This window comes from Porites lutea, chromosome 6 (genome assembly GCF_958299795.1).
Source record: "Porites lutea chromosome 6, jaPorLute2.1, whole genome shotgun sequence".
Lineage (NCBI taxonomy): Eukaryota > Metazoa > Cnidaria > Anthozoa > Scleractinia > Poritidae > Porites > Porites lutea.
Window position 1 is genome coordinate 17848791 of NC_133206.1, and position 21556 is coordinate 17870346.

General features: G+C 38.7%; 2 protein-coding genes across 3 annotated transcripts in view; both read left to right on the forward strand.

Annotated features, from left to right (window-relative positions):
- LOC140941005 (uncharacterized) overlaps window positions 1-21556 on the forward strand; it is a 35663-nt gene that overhangs the window by 5242 nt on the left and 8865 nt on the right. The window contains exons 3-4 of one of the 2 annotated variants that reach the window (XR_012166406.1): window positions 2040-2553; window positions 12365-13972. The exons of the other annotated variant lie outside the window; for it this stretch is intronic. The gene's annotated coding sequence lies outside the window, so the exon portion shown is untranslated. Of the gene's footprint in view, window positions 1-2039; window positions 2554-12364; window positions 13973-21556 lie in introns of those variants that run through there. 2 annotated transcript variants of the gene reach the window in all.
- On the forward strand, window positions 4427-13043 carry LOC140941006 (uncharacterized). The gene is made up of 3 exons (XM_073389960.1): window positions 4427-4593; window positions 10457-10653; window positions 11836-13043. The coding sequence occupies exons 1-3, from the start codon at window positions 4539-4541 to the stop codon at window positions 12157-12159; spliced, it is 576 nt and encodes a 191-aa protein (XP_073246061.1). The 5' UTR covers window positions 4427-4538; the 3' UTR covers window positions 12160-13043.

Consider the following 21556-nt stretch of genomic DNA (forward strand, 5'->3'; position numbering starts at 1 on the left):
CCCCACCTCCATGTAAACAGGCCCTAAAGACTACTGCACAGCTGACAACAACGCGCGCTCTGATTGGCCGAGAGTTGTGTTTGCATGACAGTATGTAAACATGTGGTGAGTCAAGATGTTTTGCTCTTCACGCGGTAATCACGCAAGCGCGAATTTTAAAATGTTTTTGCGTTGAAAACTCGACAAATTTAATTTATTTACCCATTCCCTCGTCGGATGAATCTTGGAAAATCTTCACAAACATGCTGTGCCAGATTTTTCTTTCGCTTAAGCTGACATTTTAAGCGAGAAAAACCCTTTTTTGGAAAGCACCTTTATCAACCTCGTCCCTAGGGCGCTTTTCCCTGACCAAAGCCAAGAAAAAGAGCCCTGGGGACGAGGTTGCATCTTTATTGCCAAACAAGAACTTATTACACGTACATTAAGCTTAGCGTACAAGACTTCGCGACTGGTAAGATTCTCTTTTAATCAGTAACCTAAACAAAGAGTTTTTCTTTTTTTCGAGAAAGTTATTTCATAAAACCAATAGAAAACTTTCTTCCAGTGTTTGCATAGCCTCGATCTTGACAGTTATGCAAACCCGAAACGACTTCGAGGGTTTGCATTTAACTGTCTCGAATTCTGCCAACCCCTCGAGTGTTTATATAAGGCTATTCAAACACAGGAAAAAAGTTTTCTACTTCTTAAATATTGCTTTTTTAGAAAGATACTGTTACTTTGCCGTTTACAAGCAATTTATTTGTAAACGTTAAGTTTCACAGTGCATAAGGAAATGTACCAAATTTAGGCGAATTAGCGCCGCGGCGCTTATTAACTATTTTCTCCAAAAATACGGCGCTTATTTGAGAGCGGAGCTTAATACCATAGCAATACCGCTTAGTACCGTATTTACAACAATAAGCGCCGCGGCGCTAATTAACCCCCCCCCCCCCCCCCCGCCCAGTGCGGCACATATTTGAGGGCGGCGCTTATTCCAGCAATTACCGTTATTGGCAGCTTAAGAGTTTATTACATTTAGGGCAAATTATTATTACATTTACGACTTTATTACATTTTGGACAAAATGTTATTGCATTTAGGACTTTATTACATTTAGGGTCGTTTATTTAGGCCTTCTACAACAGTTGTCCAATACACACAAATAGACTCCATTGGTGTGAGTGGGAGTAACGAGAATGTCGATCGGAACCAATTGTACGATAAGCACCAATAGGCTAATGCCATTGGTGAATATGCATCGCAGTAAAAAGACTTAGCTTATTCCCTCATGTGGCCTTGCGGGGTTCAGGAGGATTCCGATGGTCTATTGATACCAAAGGTACGATTGGAACTAACTTGTGAAATTGATATTATTCTTAAGGACGTCTATTGGTGAATATGAATCTTATTAAGGAGCCTTAGATTATTCCCCCATGTGCCCTTGCAGTGTACAGGTGGGGAAGGGGGGGGGGGGCAGGGAGGGACTCCAGTGGTCCATTGGGGCAAATTACGATTGGTACCAATAGAAATTGTTGTAATTCCAATGGTCACATTGGTGGGTATTACGGATATACAACTCATTAAGGGGAGAGGGGCGACTAAGGTTATTCCCTCATGTGGCACTATTATGAAATTCCTTTAATAATAATAATAATAATAATAATAACAAAATAGTAGTGGTGATGGGAGTAATAGTGGTGGTGGTGGTGGTAGTGGTACTGGTAGTGGTAGCAGCAGCAGCAGTAGTAGTAGTAGTCAACGTGTCTTTCGTTCAAGTTTACAAGGAACTATCTAGGATCATTCGTGAATAAAAACTGCGGTCATACAATCCCTGCTGTTCGGTGACTCAAAATTCTTTTCTTAGTCCTGCGGTCGTGACATGATGATTATATTTTTCTAGTTCCTCGCCAAGCTTAAAGTTTACCTTCTTTCTGCCTATCTACCACAATCGCATTTTGACCTGATCTCGTGATCTAGAAAAGTGACAACGATGCTTGATATCCAAGTTCACCTAGAGATTCGATACTGATTAGTTTTTTATTCTCCTTTTGTTCTTTTAGAACTCCTCTGATTCTTCCCTTTTCGACTGTACCACCACGCAAGAACGCATCTGCTTGGATGCACAGAGCAGATTGTCCTCACTGCCTATTCCGGGAGTCACAATTTCCTCCTGCATAGCAAAGTGCTGCGACACAAACAACTGTAACGTACCGGAACTGATTGACTCGGCCCCAACACCCGACAGTCCAACCACTGTAGGCCCAACCACTGAAGCCCCAACAAGTGTGGGCGGAGTGGGAAAAATTCAGTCGCTTCCTCTTCTCGTTTCTTTCCTGATTTTCTTGACATTCTGTTGGTTTAAACAGCTTGAGTAACGTTAATGATTTGACATTGACAGCAGACTATTTTTTTGTTGGCAAAGTTGTTTTGTTGTTGTTGTTGTTACTAAAAGAAAAAGTGATTGACCAGCGTATTATCTTCTGGCAGTGTCCATGACGGTGTCAGAACTAACACTAGCTAGTAACGGAAAAACAAGTTACAAAAACTTATGAGCTTATGGGGTGTTTCCTGGAGGTGCAAAAGCTATTGATAGGAAGCTCTTGTGACGTCAATTTTCGGAAAATATCTGTTCGGAAGACGATTTGAGATCTGGAAATTTGTTGTAAAATTTCTTGCTTGCCTGCCTCTCCTAGGATTTTCGAACATCTAAAAAATGGTATAATTGCCCATTTTGAAGGGATTGACTCGACCCCAACACTCGACAGTCCAACCACCAAGGCTAAAAATGGCTTGGGCCAAATTCAGTCGTTTACTCCACTCGTTTCTTGCCAGATTATCTTGACCTTTTGGTTCAAACAGTGCATCTGAAATCATCATCATTATTGTTTTAAAGCCCTTTCGGAGATTTTGAACTCTCAGCGCGTGATAACTGAGAACATTCTTGTACGGTGTACCTGACCATTTAAAATCGTCATAAACCGGGAACGTATTTATCACCAAACTTCATGTAAAACAATATTGTTTCAACTGAATGTATTATCATTGTTACTTAAAAATCGATCCTATCAGCGATTTCGTGCTCTCAGCGCGCGACAAACAAACGTCCTTATGCAGGCTTCTTGTACGTGACTATATCATCCGGGAACTATGACACACACACACACACACTTGAATTTATTAAAGGAGAACTGAAGTAAAAAAATAACCATTTTTTTGAATTAATGCTTAAGACCCGAACATTAAAACAATTATTGGCTTCACACTAGAGCTCTCAAGTATAATGTAAGTGTACTTGGAACGTAGTTTTGAGTGTGAAGGGGTAAAATGTACCTACTTCAACTTTACTTGGTGACCATGGAAACGTTCGTAGTTCAAAGAAGCCAAACTTCGCCGCCAAGTATGGGCTACACCCAGGATACACCACACTTGAACACACTTGACCATAATAAGAATGTAAGCCATGTGCACGATGTGCACGTGCAGCGGTTCCACGATTCTAATGAACGGAGAGATTGGAGGCTTTTACTTTAAGTAATATACTTTTTTGTAAACGAGTGTCAAGCCATATTTTCTACAAAGCAACTTAAGTTTTTCAAGGGCACTTGAATCCCCGGGGGGGGGGGTATTCCTGGGAATTCTTGGTGGGGGTGTGCCGCCCGGTTCTCCAAATCCTGACCCGATTTCAGACCAAAAAATGCAATTTTCCGCACCCATTTTCAGACCAGACCTCTAAAATCCATACCCGTTTTCAGACCTGGCCTTTAGGCAGAATTTATGTTGTCATTACGTACCGGATTAGAGCGCAAACAAGCAAATTCATCAAAAAGATCCAATTCACATATTTCTCTTCCTTTCTTACTCATTTGGAATTGAAACGATAAATACGTTCATACACTTTTATCTATAGGTGCTACCTTTTATTTATGTATTTATTTATTTATTCATTTCATTTTATTTTTGCTTTCTCCTTACTTACGTTTTTTTGCCGACTTTATAGGAGACAATCAGTAATGTATTGTTGCCCGCCTAGAATAGCTCCGCTAATTGTGTGACATAGAGTTTAATTATTTGACAATTGAATAAAAAAACACTCCCGTAGTTCCCCCAAAACCATACCCGATTCAAGACCAAAATTGGGAAAATGTATACCCGTTTTCAGACCAAAACGGCGCAAAAACCCAACCCGATTGGGGCGGCATATACCTATATAGCTCAGTACCCCCCCCCCCCCCCCCCCCCTCCCGGGCTCCAATCAAAAGCTAATTGAAACTCACTTCGCTTCTGGTGTAAAGCCAACAAATATCGGTTCACCTGAATGTATTATCATTGTTATTCAAAAATCCTTTCAGCGATTTCGTGCTCTCAGACAAACCCACGTTCGTGTACGTGACTATATCATCCGGGAAATCTGATACGCACCCTGGTCACCTTCTCATAAAGAAATTAAAAAACAAGGCGCTGTCTGCATTCGTTCGTTGTCACAGAGCTAGGAAAAGGCCTCGCAACATCGCTTTCTCAACGTAGTCTTTTCTTTTTTCAAGAAAGTTCAGGATTGTACTATGAATTGCGCCAATCTTATCTTAGCTTACTTGATGGTCGGTTCTCTTCCAAGTGGTGAGTAGATTATACATCGTATTATTTTACAGCTCTGTTCAGGAACGTATGAGTCACGCCGGTCATCATGCAAACTGCGTAACACATAGTCTATAACTGCATTTTCAGCTTACTTCAAGGCTAGTTATGAAATCAACGAATACGTTTGGAATTTTAGTACAATCAAGGACAATTTCTTTTCTTTTATTCTTTTTTCAGTAATTTTTATATTAATAAGCGAAGGTTTAGTTATGAGAAACAAGTAAAAAACAACGCGGACAAGAAAGAACGACGTTTAGGTTATGTTTAGGTGTCATCTTGACAGTTTCTCAGCAAGCATTTTGAACTTGAAAATGGCGTCAAGATGGCACCGAAACGTCGTACTTTTTATTTCTTGTCTGCGTTGATTTTTAATTTTTATATTCATCTGTATTTTCTACCTAGAGATTGCAAGGTTCGCGCTGATTTCATGAATTTTTATACTTACATGGTCACAGTCGACTGATATTGAGCGGCAGTTAATCACATGAAAGGAAAAGTGGCGAATTTAAACGAATAATAAGTAAAATTTTGCAGCAAGAACTCAAATGTTCACTGAGGAGAATACCATGTGTCACGTTGTCTGCAAGAGTTGGTTTTGCTTGCTATTATTCACTGATTATTAAATCATTCCAAAACGTTTTATTGCTTTTGTTTTTGTCTTTTAATACTCGTACTTTGCCCTCATGCTTGCTTATAACTTCATCTCACACGCTCACAGCATTTCATTTTCAAGTTCTAAATTTAAGCCGAAGGAAACGAGAAATTTCAGTCCGCTATACAAACCAAACAGGTGTATTTTAGTTTCAAAATCATGAGAAATACATTATCAGACCACCCAGAGACAGCCAATAAGGAAACCAGAAAAAAATTTCCCATGCATGGCAAATGTAGTGTCAGTAGACTCAGTAAACCTTCCCTTGCATAACAGGCGTTTATAATGGACTTCATCGACACACTCAAAATTGTTTGGAACTAGGGCTCTGATTTGTTCATACCGGTTTACAAGAGGATCTCTAACAGTGGAAGAGTTGATGAGAAAGTTATTGTCTCATTCTAATTTATTTTTATACCACCATCATCTTCCCGCCCAAGCGAGAGAGGAGAGACCCGGTCTCTCCTCTCTCGCTTGGGCGGGAAGATGAGAGACCCTGGGAACGAGGTTGGGGGAAGGTGGGAAATTTTTGAGCGGCAGGAATTTTTTTTCGTTATCAAATTCCCTGAATGAATTTTTTTTAGGCCGTAGCATGAATATTTTTTAGAGTTAATTGGCGTGCATGAATTTTTTTTTTCATTTAATTTTCCCTTAAGCGAATATATTTTTTTGTACTTCGCCCGCCCCCCTCCCCCATAACTTTTCTAATGGTCCGTCACGCAATATACTACGACAGCGTCAAATATAATAGGGATATTTTACTATTGAGTCACACTTTCATAGTTTTTGTGCCAACCGGGTTCTAACAGGAGGCTAATATTGCCTCTTGAAGCAACGGGCTATTGAGTGTCAGTAGATAGCACATTCGAAAACCGATAAAAATGTTTACAAGCAAAAAATATCGCTATTTGCGCGGAAACCCTTAGCTTATTAAGCAGGCTAAAACTGGCCAAAAATCGTTCTAAAAATTCTCGATTTGTTTTCTTTAAAAAATCCCAAAGGTTTTCCTTGAAACTTTTCTCCGCGGGCCTGAGAGAACTAGCCGCCAAGCGGCCCCGGGGGTATTCCCTATCATGGCCTATACGGGAGGGCTCCGCCCGAAAGGAGTACCTTTTTCTCGAAAAATAGCATATAAAAGGGTAAGGCTGGACACAAAAATTTGTTGAGTAGCCCCTCCCCCCCCCCCCCCCGGGAAACGGTGGCAACGAGTCGCGACTCTTTTTACCAGGGCGGATAAAGGTTGGGCGGTGAAACGAGCGCTCCGCTCTTCATTTAATATGTGATGCGGAGTAGGACTGGCACGAGCGCTCTTTCCGCGGTTCCGGTGCGATTGAAGGCCGGCGAAATTTTCCTTTTTGCAAACCGGAAATCCTATTTTCTCTCTGTAATTTCAGGCTACAATGTTAAATAGATAAATTCGTTTCATAACAATATCAATAAACAGTTTCATATGTTTGTGTCTGCACGTCTATAAGTCAAACTTGTTGGTCGTATAATGCCAAAATTTGAGTTTTATTTGAAAGTGTTGAATACCTCCCCCTTCCACTAAATATCACCTAATCGTCTTTCACCGTTTCGTTTACAAAAGCTTAACACTTCTTAACCTCAGTTTTTTACATATGTTAAAGGGGGATAAATTTTATATAACATAACAAAAAATTAGATTGATATATATTGATATAGTGGCGTTGTACTTCTTCAAACTTTGCTTCTCGGGTGCAACGCGCCATGGCGATCCGCGCAATGCGTTGCAAATCCGGCAACCGCATATAAACAAAATTTATTGAGGTTAGTTGTAAGGTTTTTTCTCCGTTTTTTTCTCTAAAACAAAACAAGGTAAACAATAAAAACTGAGGGGAAACTAATTTTGAAGTTTCGAAGAAACAGAAAGACGTAGGAGATGTTTTTTTCAAAATTAAAGAGAAGGATGATGGTGATTGAAATTAGCATAATTTCACCTTGCACAAGCTGCACGCATTTACAAAATACACGTCATCTACTGCTGTCTTTTAGTCTTGCCATGGAGGACATGGATGAGATTTTCCTTCGTGTTTTAGACAGTACTTAGTTGTTTTTGTTTTGGAATAACATCGACATTGGCGAGTAGCAGAACGAAAATATAATTCAGTGGTAGAGTCATGGAAGTAATAAAAGAAACCATTTGAAAGAGATGTTTGTCTACTCCAACTAAACCTCCCGCAAAAAATAGCAACATTTGCCTCTCGGAGACAGCGTACCAGCACAAAGGAACGAGGAAGAAGTGCAAGAAAACAAATCAAGCTGCCATAATTCAGTGACAGCGGCAGTGTCTAATGTACAAACCACATCGCAAGCCCTGACCGAAGTCGAAAACAAGCGACATTTCTAAGCAGAGTCCAAGTCTACTGCATCACACCTTTTTGCTCGGACCCGCTCGTTTCACCGCCCAACCTTTATCCGCCCTGCTTTTTACCGTTTTTGCGCGGTTTGACCTCTCTCACGTGGAAAAAATTTCCAAGAAAACCTCAGGGACCAGAAGGTAGAGAAATGCCTTCGATCTTAATCATTATTGTGCAGGTGATGACACTGCGAAACAGAAAATTTTATCTCTTTCGACCAGTGCACGCAATTTTTATTTTTTTATGAGGCGGTTTCAAAATAAAAACTGTAACCATCAAAAATATAAACAAACGGCTGCAAATGAGGTTTTATAAAAGAAAGTTATTTTCAAGCTTTCACTAGACAGCGAGAATCCAATCCCAAGGATAATCTGTGTCACTCTCAGTGAAATACTGCAATAGTTGTAACCCCTGCCAAACTTCCGTACCAAGCAAAGCTGTAGGAGTTCAAGTCTTTTCTCATGCAAACGCTTTCTTTGTTCCAAAAAATTGCAAAGATACTGACCAAGTGAGTGACAACGCGCTATGTAGCGTGGCTGAGAAACCTTTTTATTCTGTCTCAATTCGATGTGAAACCTTTCTTTGTTAATAGGCTGCGGTAATGTTCAGTTCAAAAAGTCAAGACCTTCATCGAGAAAAAACAAATTGACCCATAACGGGTTGATCACCTGTTCAATTACCGACGGAAGAAAAAGTTGTTGTTCTCGTGAAACTTAGTAGTGCTTAAGAATTTCTTGAAACACAAACAGCTTAAAATATTAAACTATAATTGTTATTGACGCCGAAAGAAGAATGACGATTGGTACTAAAATATTTGCAACTACAGATATTAAAAGGCGTAAACATTTTTTCATAGGTAATCGGAAATTATAAAATAACTGAGATAGTACGCGTGATCTGATTGGTTAAAAACCTATGGTTTATTATACCGGTAAACCCATAGAAAAAGGCATCCGGACCACGAGCCATAAACAAAACCGGCTATTGATCTGCAAACAACGATTTTAGAAAGGCTAAAAAATAGAACAAGTTACTTACTCAGCCCTTCTTAATATTAAAAGCGTTGGTTTCCACATTTTATTACTGAGCACAATTCGCTACTGCCATAGCTTTAGAAGTTATAAAGTACAAAGCTGGAAAACAGTTTACATTTCACGACGATGCCAAATCGCAGAGAAAGACAACAACTGTGTGAATTTCTGGTGTAGAAAGTCTCTAGGAAAACTTAACCATGTGCCAACAAGCAACAAAACGGATAGTTTTAGCATTCTTGATTTATTTTATCTAAAACTTAAATTTCTTAATGAAAGAAATTGTTCCAAAAAGAGATCTCCGATCAAGATATGGTACAAAATCGGCCGCTGTAAGTTGTAAACAAGCTGCCAACGATGATGAAAAATGTCAGAGTTTCGGACTGGTTTTTTTCAACATTTGCACAAATTATTCGGTGATATCGATGCCATAATTAACCTACCTCAAACCACCTCACTTCACGAATCGACAAATATTAACGCCAATATGTGGCTACGGCAAAGAAACCTTTCTCCACCACTGACATATTTCCATCGGTCGCTGTACGTGCATATAAAGTTACATGCGACAACTTCGCAAATGCAGCCACGTCGTTACCGCAGCATTTCTTCATCATAATAAAGTCCAGAAAACAGATCTTAAACCACTGCGGCTTGTTAAAAGTGAATGAAGTCCTCTATTACAATAGCTGCCAGTTCCGTCTGTAACAACGAAATTCTTACGGATCGACTGAACAAAATACAGCTGCGTACAGTCTGATGTTCAATTAATTTCTACTTCTGTAGTAAACAAACCATGAACGTATTCTTTCATTTAACGTTCGCATGAATATGTGTTGACTTTTCCTGTAAAACAGCTTTCATAAGTTATCATGTAATGAGTGCAAAAACTCGTGTTTTGAAGTGCTGCTGTTTGTTGTTTGACTGAACTGAGTTTTGAGAAAGTTCAACGCTATTAAATCGTGAGTCATGATTGGCTTATGATGACTTTAGAGAGAAGACGTGACTTGATCACGGTACTAGAACCATATTTTTTACCTAAAATACTCCATTCTACTAAAAGTTATTTTATAAAAGCAATAGACCACACTTTCTATGGGTTTACCGGCGTGATAACCCACTTGGGATGTTGGGAGAACACTCGAAAAGCTTGTAAATCACTCGCCTTCGGCTCGTGATTTACAAGCTTTTCTCGTGTTCTCCCAACATCCCGCGTGGGTTATCACGCCGGTAAACCCATAGAAAGTGTGGTCTATTGCTTAAATAAACCATCATCGGAAGCTAGATTTAGTCTCCTAGAGTGAAATCGTATAAACTTTGCTCTGTACCTCACTGACATACTTTTTTACCGAATACGTGTGCGACTTCACCACTGATTTTGGTTTTAAACGTCGTAAACAATGTTATACATCAAAACTGGGTAAGCTTAATTTAGTTTCTTTATAACTTGATATGAAATGGTACCCTAGTTCCCCCTCCACATTAGAGCCAAACCCCTCACCTTCAGAATGGTTTTCGCTGTCGTTAACCCTTTAAGACCCAATAGTGACCAACATCAATTTTCTCCTAACGATATCCATACAATGTCAAGAGATTAGGTTATGAGAATTAATTAAATGATCACCAAAGAGAAAATGCTTTGATCTTTTCTCAAATTCTCTCAACTTATTCTTTAAAGAAATGTATAGAGAACAGTTTGGAGAATTTGCTTGTGGATATTGGGGCTTAAAGGGTTAATTACCCGTGTTCCTTATAATTTAATCTTTCGCCTTTCCCTTCAGTTTTAGGAATTATGTGCAAAAAGTGCACCCCGTCCGAAGGTCTCCCACTAGTACTCTGCGACCGTCCTTCACAGATAAAAGAGGTAAACTGTGACAACGAGACTGCACCCGCACCAAATGTTACGTTCGACGCCTGCACCTCAGGAAAGATCGTGGCTAACTTAGGCACCACATATGTCTATGAATGTACGGTCAAGGTAAGTTAAAAAAAAAAAGAGTTCAACTTTTGTGAAGCGGGCACCTCTGACTGTTAACCTCTCACGGGAGGATAACATTGGGTGGAAGATCATCGACAAATTTCAAGAACATTTTTTTTAGATGGACACCAAGTCCTCCATCCAGATTAGAGTGCGCGCTTGACGCATAAAATGGGCGTAGCTTTCTATGCAATGTGGTCGGGGGGGGGCTAACGACCGCCGAAGGCGGAAGAAATTAGCGGGGCCTTGTGGTATTCTTCCTCAGGAAATTATGAAATAAAAACTCTCGGAAACGCGATTTCCAGCGCTTTAAGGTGCATTTGCGACATATTTATGGCATTCAATTTCATGAAAGTTTGCTCATTGTGTTAATTAGAAAAGGAATTTGTAACCGTGATGACAATAAAAATTTTAATAAAGTAGCCAACGTCACAGAATTATTTGCAGGTGGATCGACGTTTAAAGAAGACTAACGAATATATGCAAGAACTCTAACGAACTGAACTAATCCTGCCGATGAATTTTAAAGCGCTATTTACTTGTCAGTTACCGTTCGTTTTAGTTTAGATCAAGTAAATTCCAGAAAGAATAACAAAAGATCCAAAAAGTAGACTCCAGTGAAATTTGATCCGTTGTAAATTCAAACAAGCATAAAACAATAAATCCCGTTGAATATTTTCGCTTAAGATTTAAACATCACAATTTTATTGAGTACCATGTGTTTTGGACCCTAGCTATAATACCTCCCAAAAACCGGACGGGCGCTTTACCCATTGAGCCAGGAGGAAACTCGATCAGACTCGTAGACATAGATATTGTTGAAGGTTAAATTGTCGAATCTGGTCCTGGTCCTGGTTGTTCAAACGTTGGATAGCGCCATCCACAGGATAAGTATTATAAGTATTAGGGAAACCAATTGCGCTTTTCAGTGGATGGAGATTTATTCAGTGGATAGCTTTATCCACCTTTTGAACAAATGGGGCCCCGACTCAACTTATTTTTTTGTCCTGCGCTCGAGATATGACGGTTACTAGATCTCCTTCATTCATCAATTACTGAGCGAAACGTTTACCATCTTTATCTATCGAAAAACATCTTTTTGCCACCCGGCTAGCAAAGCAACTAAGATGCTTGATATCCAAGTCCGAGTACTAACTCATTGCTTTCCTTTCGTTCTTTAAGAACTCCTCTGATCCTTCCACTTTCAACTGTACCACCACGCAAGAACGAATCTGCTCGGATGCACAGAGCAGATTGTCGTCATTGTCTCAGATCACTATCAACTCCTGCCAAGCAAAATGCTGCGACACAAACAGCTGTAATGTACGAGAACTGATCGACCAGCCCCCGGCAACTGATGGCACAACCACTGAAGCCTCAACCACTGAAGCCCCAACACGTTTGGGCCCAACCGCTGAAAGCGGAGTGGGAAAAATTCAGTCGTTCGCTCTTCTCGTTTCTTTCCTGATTTTCTTGACATTCTGCTGGTTTAAACAGCTTGAGTAACGTTAATGATTTGACATTGACCGCAGACTATTTTTTTGTTGGCAAAGTTGTTTTGTTGTTGTTGTTGTTGTTGTTACTAAAAGAAAAAGTGATTGCCCAGCGGTTTATCTTCTGGCAGTGTCCATGACGGTGTCAGAACTAATACTAGCTAGTAACGGAAAATAAGTTACAAAAACTTCATGAGCTTATGGGCTGTTTCCTGGAGGTGCGGAAGCTATTGATAGGAAGCTCTAGTGCTGTATTGTATGACAGGGGCACCCAACGTCAATTTTCGGAAAATATCTGTTCGGAAGACGATTCGAGATCTGGAAATTTTCGGAACATTTGTTGGAAAATTTGTTGCTTGCCTGCCTCTCCTAGGATTTTCGAACATCTAAAAAATGGTATAATTGCCCATTTTTAAGGGATTTTTACCCTAAAAAGGTCACCTAGAATTTTAAGGAGCCTTTTTTCTGGCTGAAATTTTCGAAAAGCTAAGTTTTGATTTTTAGGATCACTAGATTTTCAGCTACGAAATCCGAACAGATGAAAAATTTTTAGGGGATAAAAATATGCCCATATCTACCGTTTAAATACTAAAATACGCTTTACAATGCTATGTTTAAGTGGTTTTGAACTATATTCTCGTTGGGTGCCCCTATTGTGAGCATTGTGCAGAGTCTCAACAACAGGAAACTACCCATTTACATTTTCGAGCCACTAAATTTTAATGGCTCGACGTACGACACTATCTGTGAGATCAGCTACTAGGAATAGCCCGCGAGCAGGCTCATTTGAGCGAATTCAAGGAAAATTATTATGTCTAATCTAATAATTATATAAAAAGCTAATTGCTACAACATTGTACGTCAAGTAAAATTTTATTGAACCTTAAATGTTTACAATATTTTTCTCACTAAAACTCTTCAGTGTACTAAGTACTCTTGCAAGAATTAATTAGGGCCCAGTTCAAACGTCTAACCTTTCAGGTACCAAACCTACATGAAAAGGTCGACTTTTGAATCAACTTATTTGGGTCGAGTGGCTTACATGGGAATTTCGACTGTGGAGCGGTTTCGTTTCAAGCGTCGAACTTCTTATGTGCCGCACGAACCTAAAGCGCAAATTATTATAATTTTTTTTTTACTGGTAAGCATTGTTGACCATTGTACATCGTGAAAGTGAATTGAGGCCGACTAACCTGAAATTTTGACGTCTGAATCAAAAATCGAACTTGTATCATTTGGGTCAACCTAAACAGTTCTTTAGTTCGTTCGACGTTCGAACCGGGCCTAAGACTATTATAATAGATATAATAATTATAATAATAATAATAAAGCCTTTACTTATCAAAAGATAAAAATACATATCTTTTGTTACAAGTAAGTATAAGAAATTTTAAAAAGGTAAAACGGTAAGAATTAAAAATCTGGTACATTACATAGCTAATTCATGTTTAAAAAATAAACGGTCAATAAAAGAGTTTTTAAAACGCATAGTATTAATCTTACGTTTAAAACAAGTTTCTTTCCTAAGATTGTAACTGGACGGTTTAACACGTGGCATAATAGATAAAAGTGGATTTTAGCATTAGAAACTTTTCTGACAATTTTACGGTCTTGCCACTCTGAGAAATCATAAACACTTACAGGCTTAGACGTATATTTACTTTTAAAACAGCCGTCTTAGAAAGGTTGTACAGGTGTAAGGTCAAAATAAGAGTATTAGAAAGGTCTATTTCTGACCGATTAAATTCCTCTTAGCGCAGCTAGCTTTAGCATTCAGATCTGATACGTATCAGACTGTGGTGAATAAAAGAAGTAACAGCCTCAAATGCTAGCGCCTACACTGGTGTACTTCAATAGATTACTGGTTCCTGGGAAATTAACTGACTACCCTCCCCTCCACTAAGTCAGCATTAACACTTCTCACTTAAGGCAAAATTTTGCCTTAGGGAAGGGGTAGGTGGTCAGTTTTCCAAAAACCTAAATTGATCCTAAACCTTCAGTTAAAGTCCCTATTCCTATTTTTTTTGAATCTATATAATGTGATAGGTTTGCTATCTCTGGAGTAAAGCAGTTCGCCTTGTCATTGGTCATATGTGAATTTTACTTATACTTGGCCTCGGGGCTAAACCTTAAAGTTTCTACATGTACTGCCGGTAGAACTAATGCAGTCGTTAGTGCGCATGACTGCAAAAGAGGAGGTCGCGGTTTCGATCTCCGTGGCAGGAATCAGGGTCTTAAAATAACTGGGAAATGAGAGTAATGCATTTGCCCTGTTTTTGCCCAGCCCTTCCCGCGGATCGAGTGACTAGGTAAAAATGGCGGTTATAAAATCAAGGAAAGAAGAAGATAAAGCGGCGAATTTTTTTTCAAGAGATTTGTCAAATAAACATCTGAACATTATATTTTAAACTCATAGGACCGGTTATTTAAACGAAGTCTAACTTAGGCCGCGGTTTAAGAAATCATTGAACGTTCAGATATCTCTTCCTTAGTGGGCTAATTTAAGAAAATGAGTGCTTTTCCAGTCTACACTATATGCTTTATTGAAATTGTTCACGACAAATGCGTTGGGCAAACTGAAAATGGCTTAAAACGCAGTTTTGTTAAACACGGGCTAACCCAGGGCTGTCAACTCCCCACGTCTTCAAATATTGAGAATTGATAGGGAGAGGATAATAGATGACCTCATATCGCATGGTATAAGACGTCATTTGTGCAAGAGATACTCGTTGACCCGAAATCGTCACGAATTTGCGATGTTTAACATTATTGCGTATCTCTTGGTACACTGCAATAGCATACCATACCGAAGTTTATGAGGAAACGTTCCATGTTAACAGTAAAATAGCTCAAACAACGCAAAACATTTAAAAGTTTAGGGTCGGAGAGTCGAGTCTACAACTGAATGGCAAACTTCGGTGAATATTTGGGAGATTTCATACTCTAATCTGGAGACCGGGAGATACGGTCCAAACTCTGAGTTTCCCGGATTATATGAGGGAGTTGACAGCACGGGGCCTAAACTCCGTTTAAATGACTGATCCATACTGTTCCAACTGCCTAATGCAAATTAATGAACGTGTGATCAAAAAATATGATTTTACGTGTTGCTGGTGCGTAAAATGTCTTTGGAATCAACCATCTCTGGAAAGATGCGAGTCAATTACCCTGGCTTCTGAAATAATTCCGAGAATAAGTTTGGGTTTATTGTTTCACACCAGGAATAAGCTTTACAAAATATGTTAATCACCATCTACAAATGTTTAAACTATGAAAGTTTTGCTATGGTTTTGCTAAATACCTTAAAGACATGCACATTCTTACTTTGCGTCAGTCGCTAACTCTTCTAGAAGAACTAATATTTCATCACTATGTAAACCTGCCACTACTACTTATGGGCTCAACTCTTTTCGTTGCCTTGCATCTAAGAAATGGAACTCCCAACCTAATAATGTGACACCTAATAATGTAACACCTTCTGGTGTTAGAAGACTCCTGAAAGCAATCTCCTTTCAGACGTAACGGTATATTTAACATTTTTCATGTATGTATTATATATTTTTATGTATTTAAATAGATTTATTTGATGTATGTAAATAGATTTCTTTCTTTTCTTTTTTTTTTGTTTCAAAGATATTAGCCTTTCAGGCTACTCTGAAATTCGAGTATAAATAAAGTTCATGTTATGTTATGTTGTCTGCCTCGTACCCAGACGTCTCTCTTTTAAACGTGCGCGCAAAGGAAGGCGGGAAGGAGACAACGGGCGAGACGTCTGGCAGATGTTGTTTTCAACATGGCGGGAAGAGTAATGGCACTAGCAGCTAAATACAGGAATTGCACCGACCTGTGATTGGAAGATAAAAATAGTATGTCAGTGGCGATGACGTGACAATTCGTTACGTTAGCCGTTTCAAGAGTAACGGTTTTTACACGAAAAAGACAGTCCACAGGAAAATACAATATAATATTAAATATTTCTCAAAGACAAACAGTGCAGTATTCTTTTGAAGTCGGCTGACTCGCTAAGAGTTAATGTCTTATCGAAGTTGAAGTTCAACTGTCGCAAATCGGATAACTTCCTTAAGTGATTCTGAGATGAAACCTTTTGTCTGCATCCACATTGATCTTAGATTTTACCACTTACATATTGAAGAAAAGCCATAAACAGAGCTTCAATGTCCATGTACACCCGACTGAACCTCGGTGCGATTCCTGCAGATACCGCTGTTCATACTAAATGCAGGAATTGCACCGGACGCGTTCTCGTCCCCAGAGTCACTCTAAGTTGTAACAAAAGAGCACGTGACCAAGAAAGACGGGCTCTGGGAACGAGAATACACCGGACGCTCATTGGTCGAATGCGCAACTCGGCATAAATGAAATAAAAATTGTAATAAGGAAACGGAAAACTTGATACACTTATTTTGGAGATGAGAAAAAACAAAAAATTTTTGGGATAGTCTTTTTAAGTGGATGCAGTCTTGCCAACTTTCTTTAAGTGAACATAATTACTTACACATAAATACGGCTTTGGGTCTGAGGCCAGATAGATCTAAACACAAACTCCAAATCAATTTTTGTTGCTTACTTGCCAAGCACCATATCTGGCTTTGTCGCTCAAAAGAACACCCCTCCAATTTAAACAACTTTTTACATTATTTGAAACACATTTATCAAATAGAAAACAATGCCTCCACTGTCAAAAATAAATGGGAACCCTTGTTGCCTTATATAAGCCTTTTGACCTGAGTCTCCAAAACCTAATTAAATATAAATATCTTCTCTACATCTCTTTTTTGTTTTGGTTTCGACTGTGCTCTTGTACTCAAGGAAAAAAAAAGGAAACGAAAAAGTAGGGAGAGAAAAAAGAAAAAAGGACCAGATGTATCAACTTCGCTATTTGCTTTTAGCCTGCTGCTCTCCTCTCAATTGATGTTTTTTTTTTGTTGTTGTTGTTGTTTTTGTTTTGTAGTTTTTCTTTCTTTTGTCACTTTTAACTTGTATTTAATTTGTTGTTTGTTAAAATAAAAAAAATAAAATAAATAAAAAAAAATAAAAAAAATAAATAAATAAATAAATGAAATAGCCGCGGGAAACTTTAATTGATTTTCTCGGGTTTTGATTTTCGCTTGATAGGACAAGACTTAGGCCACTGGAAATAACACATCACTTGTATTCGAAGTTAAATTATACTAAAGCAGGGGTTATAGGATCCTGAATAAAGGTCATCTAAACCTCGGGCTGATTGTTCTTTGCCTTTTTTTCTTTTACTGCTTGACTTTACAAGTGTAACATGCTCTCCTTGGTGAGTATATCGAATCTGAAATACCTCAGCAATGTAAAAATAATGGTCACCTAAACAGCCTGGTTAAATCCCATCATGTCCTTTGGAAGAAACAAAAATCCCCTTTTCAGCAAACCGAATAATCATTGCGTTTCAGCACGTAGCTGCGAGGACCATTTGATCGTTTGACCTGCCATAGGGGGTGGGTAGGTGGGGTTGAGTTTTCGCAGAAAAAAAAGGGGAAGAAACTAAAGACGAGTCAATGCTTGCTTTAAGCTAACAGAGTTAAATGTCATGTTTACTGAAATTTAGGGAAAAGGCGGTCCACCTGTAAGAGTTTGCTGAAATTAGCTCTTGTATTTACACTTTGTGTACCTGTGGATAACATTTCTACATTGATTTATATTTTTTATATTTTTTTTGGGGGGGGGGGGGGGGCTGGAGGGAGTTGAGGGCAGTCAATGACTAAACACTCATCTGAATGAATCTGAACTCTATTCCATGCATTCTGTATTCTGTATTCCGGTGTATTCTCGTTCCCAGAGCCCGTCTTTCTTGGTCACGTGCTCTTTTGTTACAACTTAGAGTGACTCTGGGGACGAGAACGCGTCCGGTGCAATTCCTGCATTTAGTATGAACAGCGGTATCTGCAGGAATCGCACCGAGGTTCAGTCGGGTGTACGTGGACATTGAAGCTCTGTTTATGGCTTTTCTTCAATATGTAAGTGGTAAAATCTAAGATCAATGTGGATGCAGACAAAAGGTTTCATGTCAGAATCACTTAAGGAAGTTATCCGATTTGCGACAGTTGAACTTCAACTTCGATAAGACATTAACTCTTAGCGAGTCAGCCGACTTCAAAAGAATACTGCACTGTTTGTCTTTGAGAAATATTTAATATTATATTGTATTTTCCTGTGGACTGTCTTTTTCGTGTAAAAACCGTTACTCTTGAAACGGCTAACGTAACGAATTGTCACGTCATCGCCACTGACATACTATTTTTATCTTCCAATCACAGGTCGGTGCAATTCCTGTATTTAGCTGCTAGTGTAATGGCGGACGAATATGCAATTTTCAAATAAGTTCACCCCTGTTCATTTTGCGAATTTTGAGCAAATCATTGCCTATCTACGTCGTGTGTATCAAGAGGAAGCTGTTTTCACCCCACACATTGGACTCAAGCATCATAATGTTTACTACCGAACTTTAAATCGAAAAACTACTAGCCGCGGACGGGACAGTACTGCCTTTAATTTTAATGAAATTCCGCACGCCAAGGTAACAGCCGGTCAGGAAAGTTAGTAAGTTAGTAATCGTTTCTGTTATTTTCCCAAGTGATGAAACGATCTCTTCAGTCGAAGTGAAAACATGATGGCGAGCTGAGAATTGTTGCAACAGCCAAATGAAGCCAAATATTTTGTAAAGCTTTAATACTATTTGCTGCACGCTGTATCTTGAGTACTCGAAAAGGCAACAAACCAGTATGACTAGTCTCAAGACGTCTAAGTTATGTTATTAAATAGATAATAAATCTGTTAAATTTTTGTCTCAGGATTTCGCATTGTGTATCATTTGCTCGACAATGTAAGCTTATGTACTTACAGGAAAAACAGCCACAAAACTAGCTCTAGGTTTTTTTTTACTTGCATTTTTTTATCGTTCGATTACCTCACTGGGTACTAGACTTGTCACTGAATGCACAGCCCGGTGTAAATAAATCCTACTTACTTTTTATTTATATGCCTGGTCTGTACTGTTTTTTATTTGTTTTTGTGATATTACACAGTAGACCAATTTAGTTTTGCCATGCTCTTTTATAACACATCATTTGTGTCTTAAATTATTGGTAACTTTGATTTTAAGTTGATAGACAATTTTGTTACCCTGATGGAAGAGGGCGATGTGGTTGATGAGATACCATCGTAACTACCATTTAGCCAGTAGGAGACGTTGCCCTAGACACTTTTCACTTTTTTAAAAAAATAATTGTGTTTGAATAGTTCAAATTTTATGGCAAACAAGATACTGTGAATGCACTTTTAGAGAAGGTAGGAAAGACTGAGTATTATGAAGTTCTTGGGATCATTCTACCCAGATTCAACATTGTTGTTCCTGTGATTGCTTATACATGGTTCCTTTCTTGGCAAACCTGTGGTAGCATAAAATTCCCCTAACAAGTCTTCTGAAGGGGTAGTTTTTGACCTGCTTTGGAGTTGCAGAGGAATACAAGATCATATAATAATTATCAATGGACCCAGAATTGCCAAATGCAAAAAATATTAAGATAAGTATAGATGGTTCTGCAGAACTACTAAACCCCAACCCCCTTCCTAGAAACTTTAACTACAAAATTATAATCAAGATACAAGCATCGAATGGAAAGAACAGGAAAAACAGGCCCCTGGACAAACTGGAAGAATATGCAGTAAAAAACACTACACTACACTATTAGTAGGCTAATGTCCGGTCCATTAACAGTGTCAAGCAGTGAAAAATGCCAGCTGTTTTAAGTATGGACCAGAAGCTCAGCCATGCAAAACCATCACCCCTTTCCATTGCTTCCACCTCACCCAGAGAAATAGAAAATATTGCTCCTATTCCTTAAATTAGTGTCACTGGACATTGAAATGATGTATGCTTTATGAACTTCTGCCAAGATTATTGAACTGAGATGTGCTCAGGTCATTGAACTATGGTCACCAAAAGAGAAAACCTGCACCCCTAATCAAACTTAAACTTGATCTAGCTGCCTTGCCCAAAGTAATAAAATACTTTGGTCCGGCTATAATTCTTTCGTTTTGGACGATGAAAATTGGGTTGATGTGTGTTTTTTGAACTAATACTGTGACAAAAGCATGTGTGCAGTTGCCCCTTCCCCTGCACATGGGCTACTGAGATTATTGAATGGGCATGTTGTCATTGAACTGACTTCTGTTAAAAAAGGTTTAAGCCCATTCCCCTTCTTTTACATTTGTGTGTCCCAATAAAGTTACATTGAGACTATAGACCTGGAGTTTGAGTGAGATGTAGTAGTGTGGTCATTGAATCATTGTGTTTTAACTGAACAAAATACTTTATTCAACCTTCATTCAAACATTTTTAGTCTTGCAATAGGGGTGCCATCATGCAAGACATCTAGCTAAATAAAATTAGTAGTGTAACAATCAATCAAATTCTCGAATAATTGTGATTATGACCGTTCAGTTCAATTCAGGATTGTTTGCTTCCATGTTTCGATTTTGGTTCGACTTTTGTACACCTTTTCCGGGGTGCCCTCAGTGAGTTATTATATTCTAAAATAAGAATCCATAACTCTTTAATATGTGTTTTTGGTTGATGAGCAAAGACGATAGCAGTTCGTGCGCCATTTTGTGTTGCCTGGTAAAAATGTTGTCCTTCAACCTCCCCTTGAGAATTTCCAAATAGGGCAATTAATCATGTGCGACACACTCTTTGTCAGGTTCTGAAACATGGCGAAGAACCAATTGCAAGTGACTGTGATTCCTCCTGTCCTGTTACTGTTCTTATATTGAGGGTTTAGGGTTGCATGCTGTTTACATTACATGTTATGTATAAGAATTAAGAAACATTTACATAATCGAACCGAAATCATCGAAATCGAAAGGCAATAATCGAAATCGAATCGCAAGGAATATGAATCGTTACACCCGTAAATAAAATGAAATAAAGTTAAAACTAATGATAGCAATAACAAAGTCTCCTACAAAAGATAAAATCGATAAAAATATTATGGCATTAATAATTGTACAATTTTACAAAATACAAAAAAAATAAGCTAGAAAAGACTGCCTTTATAGCTGGAGATTTTCGTCTCCCTCATCAAGATTGACAGAGGTAGTCCAAAATGATGGATTGATCAATGCTGGCACCTTCCTTCTCTTCAACCCCTTCCCTGATCCGGAAATAAAGTTCATTACTTATCTCTCGAGAATCTAGGGATCTTATACCGAGAGTCAGGTAATTGTAAGCTTCAACAAGTTATGCATTTGTATTTATTTTGTCAAAAGCATCAACTTAAATGTATCCATCTGTCCCTGGTTTCATAGTTAGTAACGTCGCAGACTTAAATCTTGGTGTAAGCACATAATGTGGTCTTGATAAT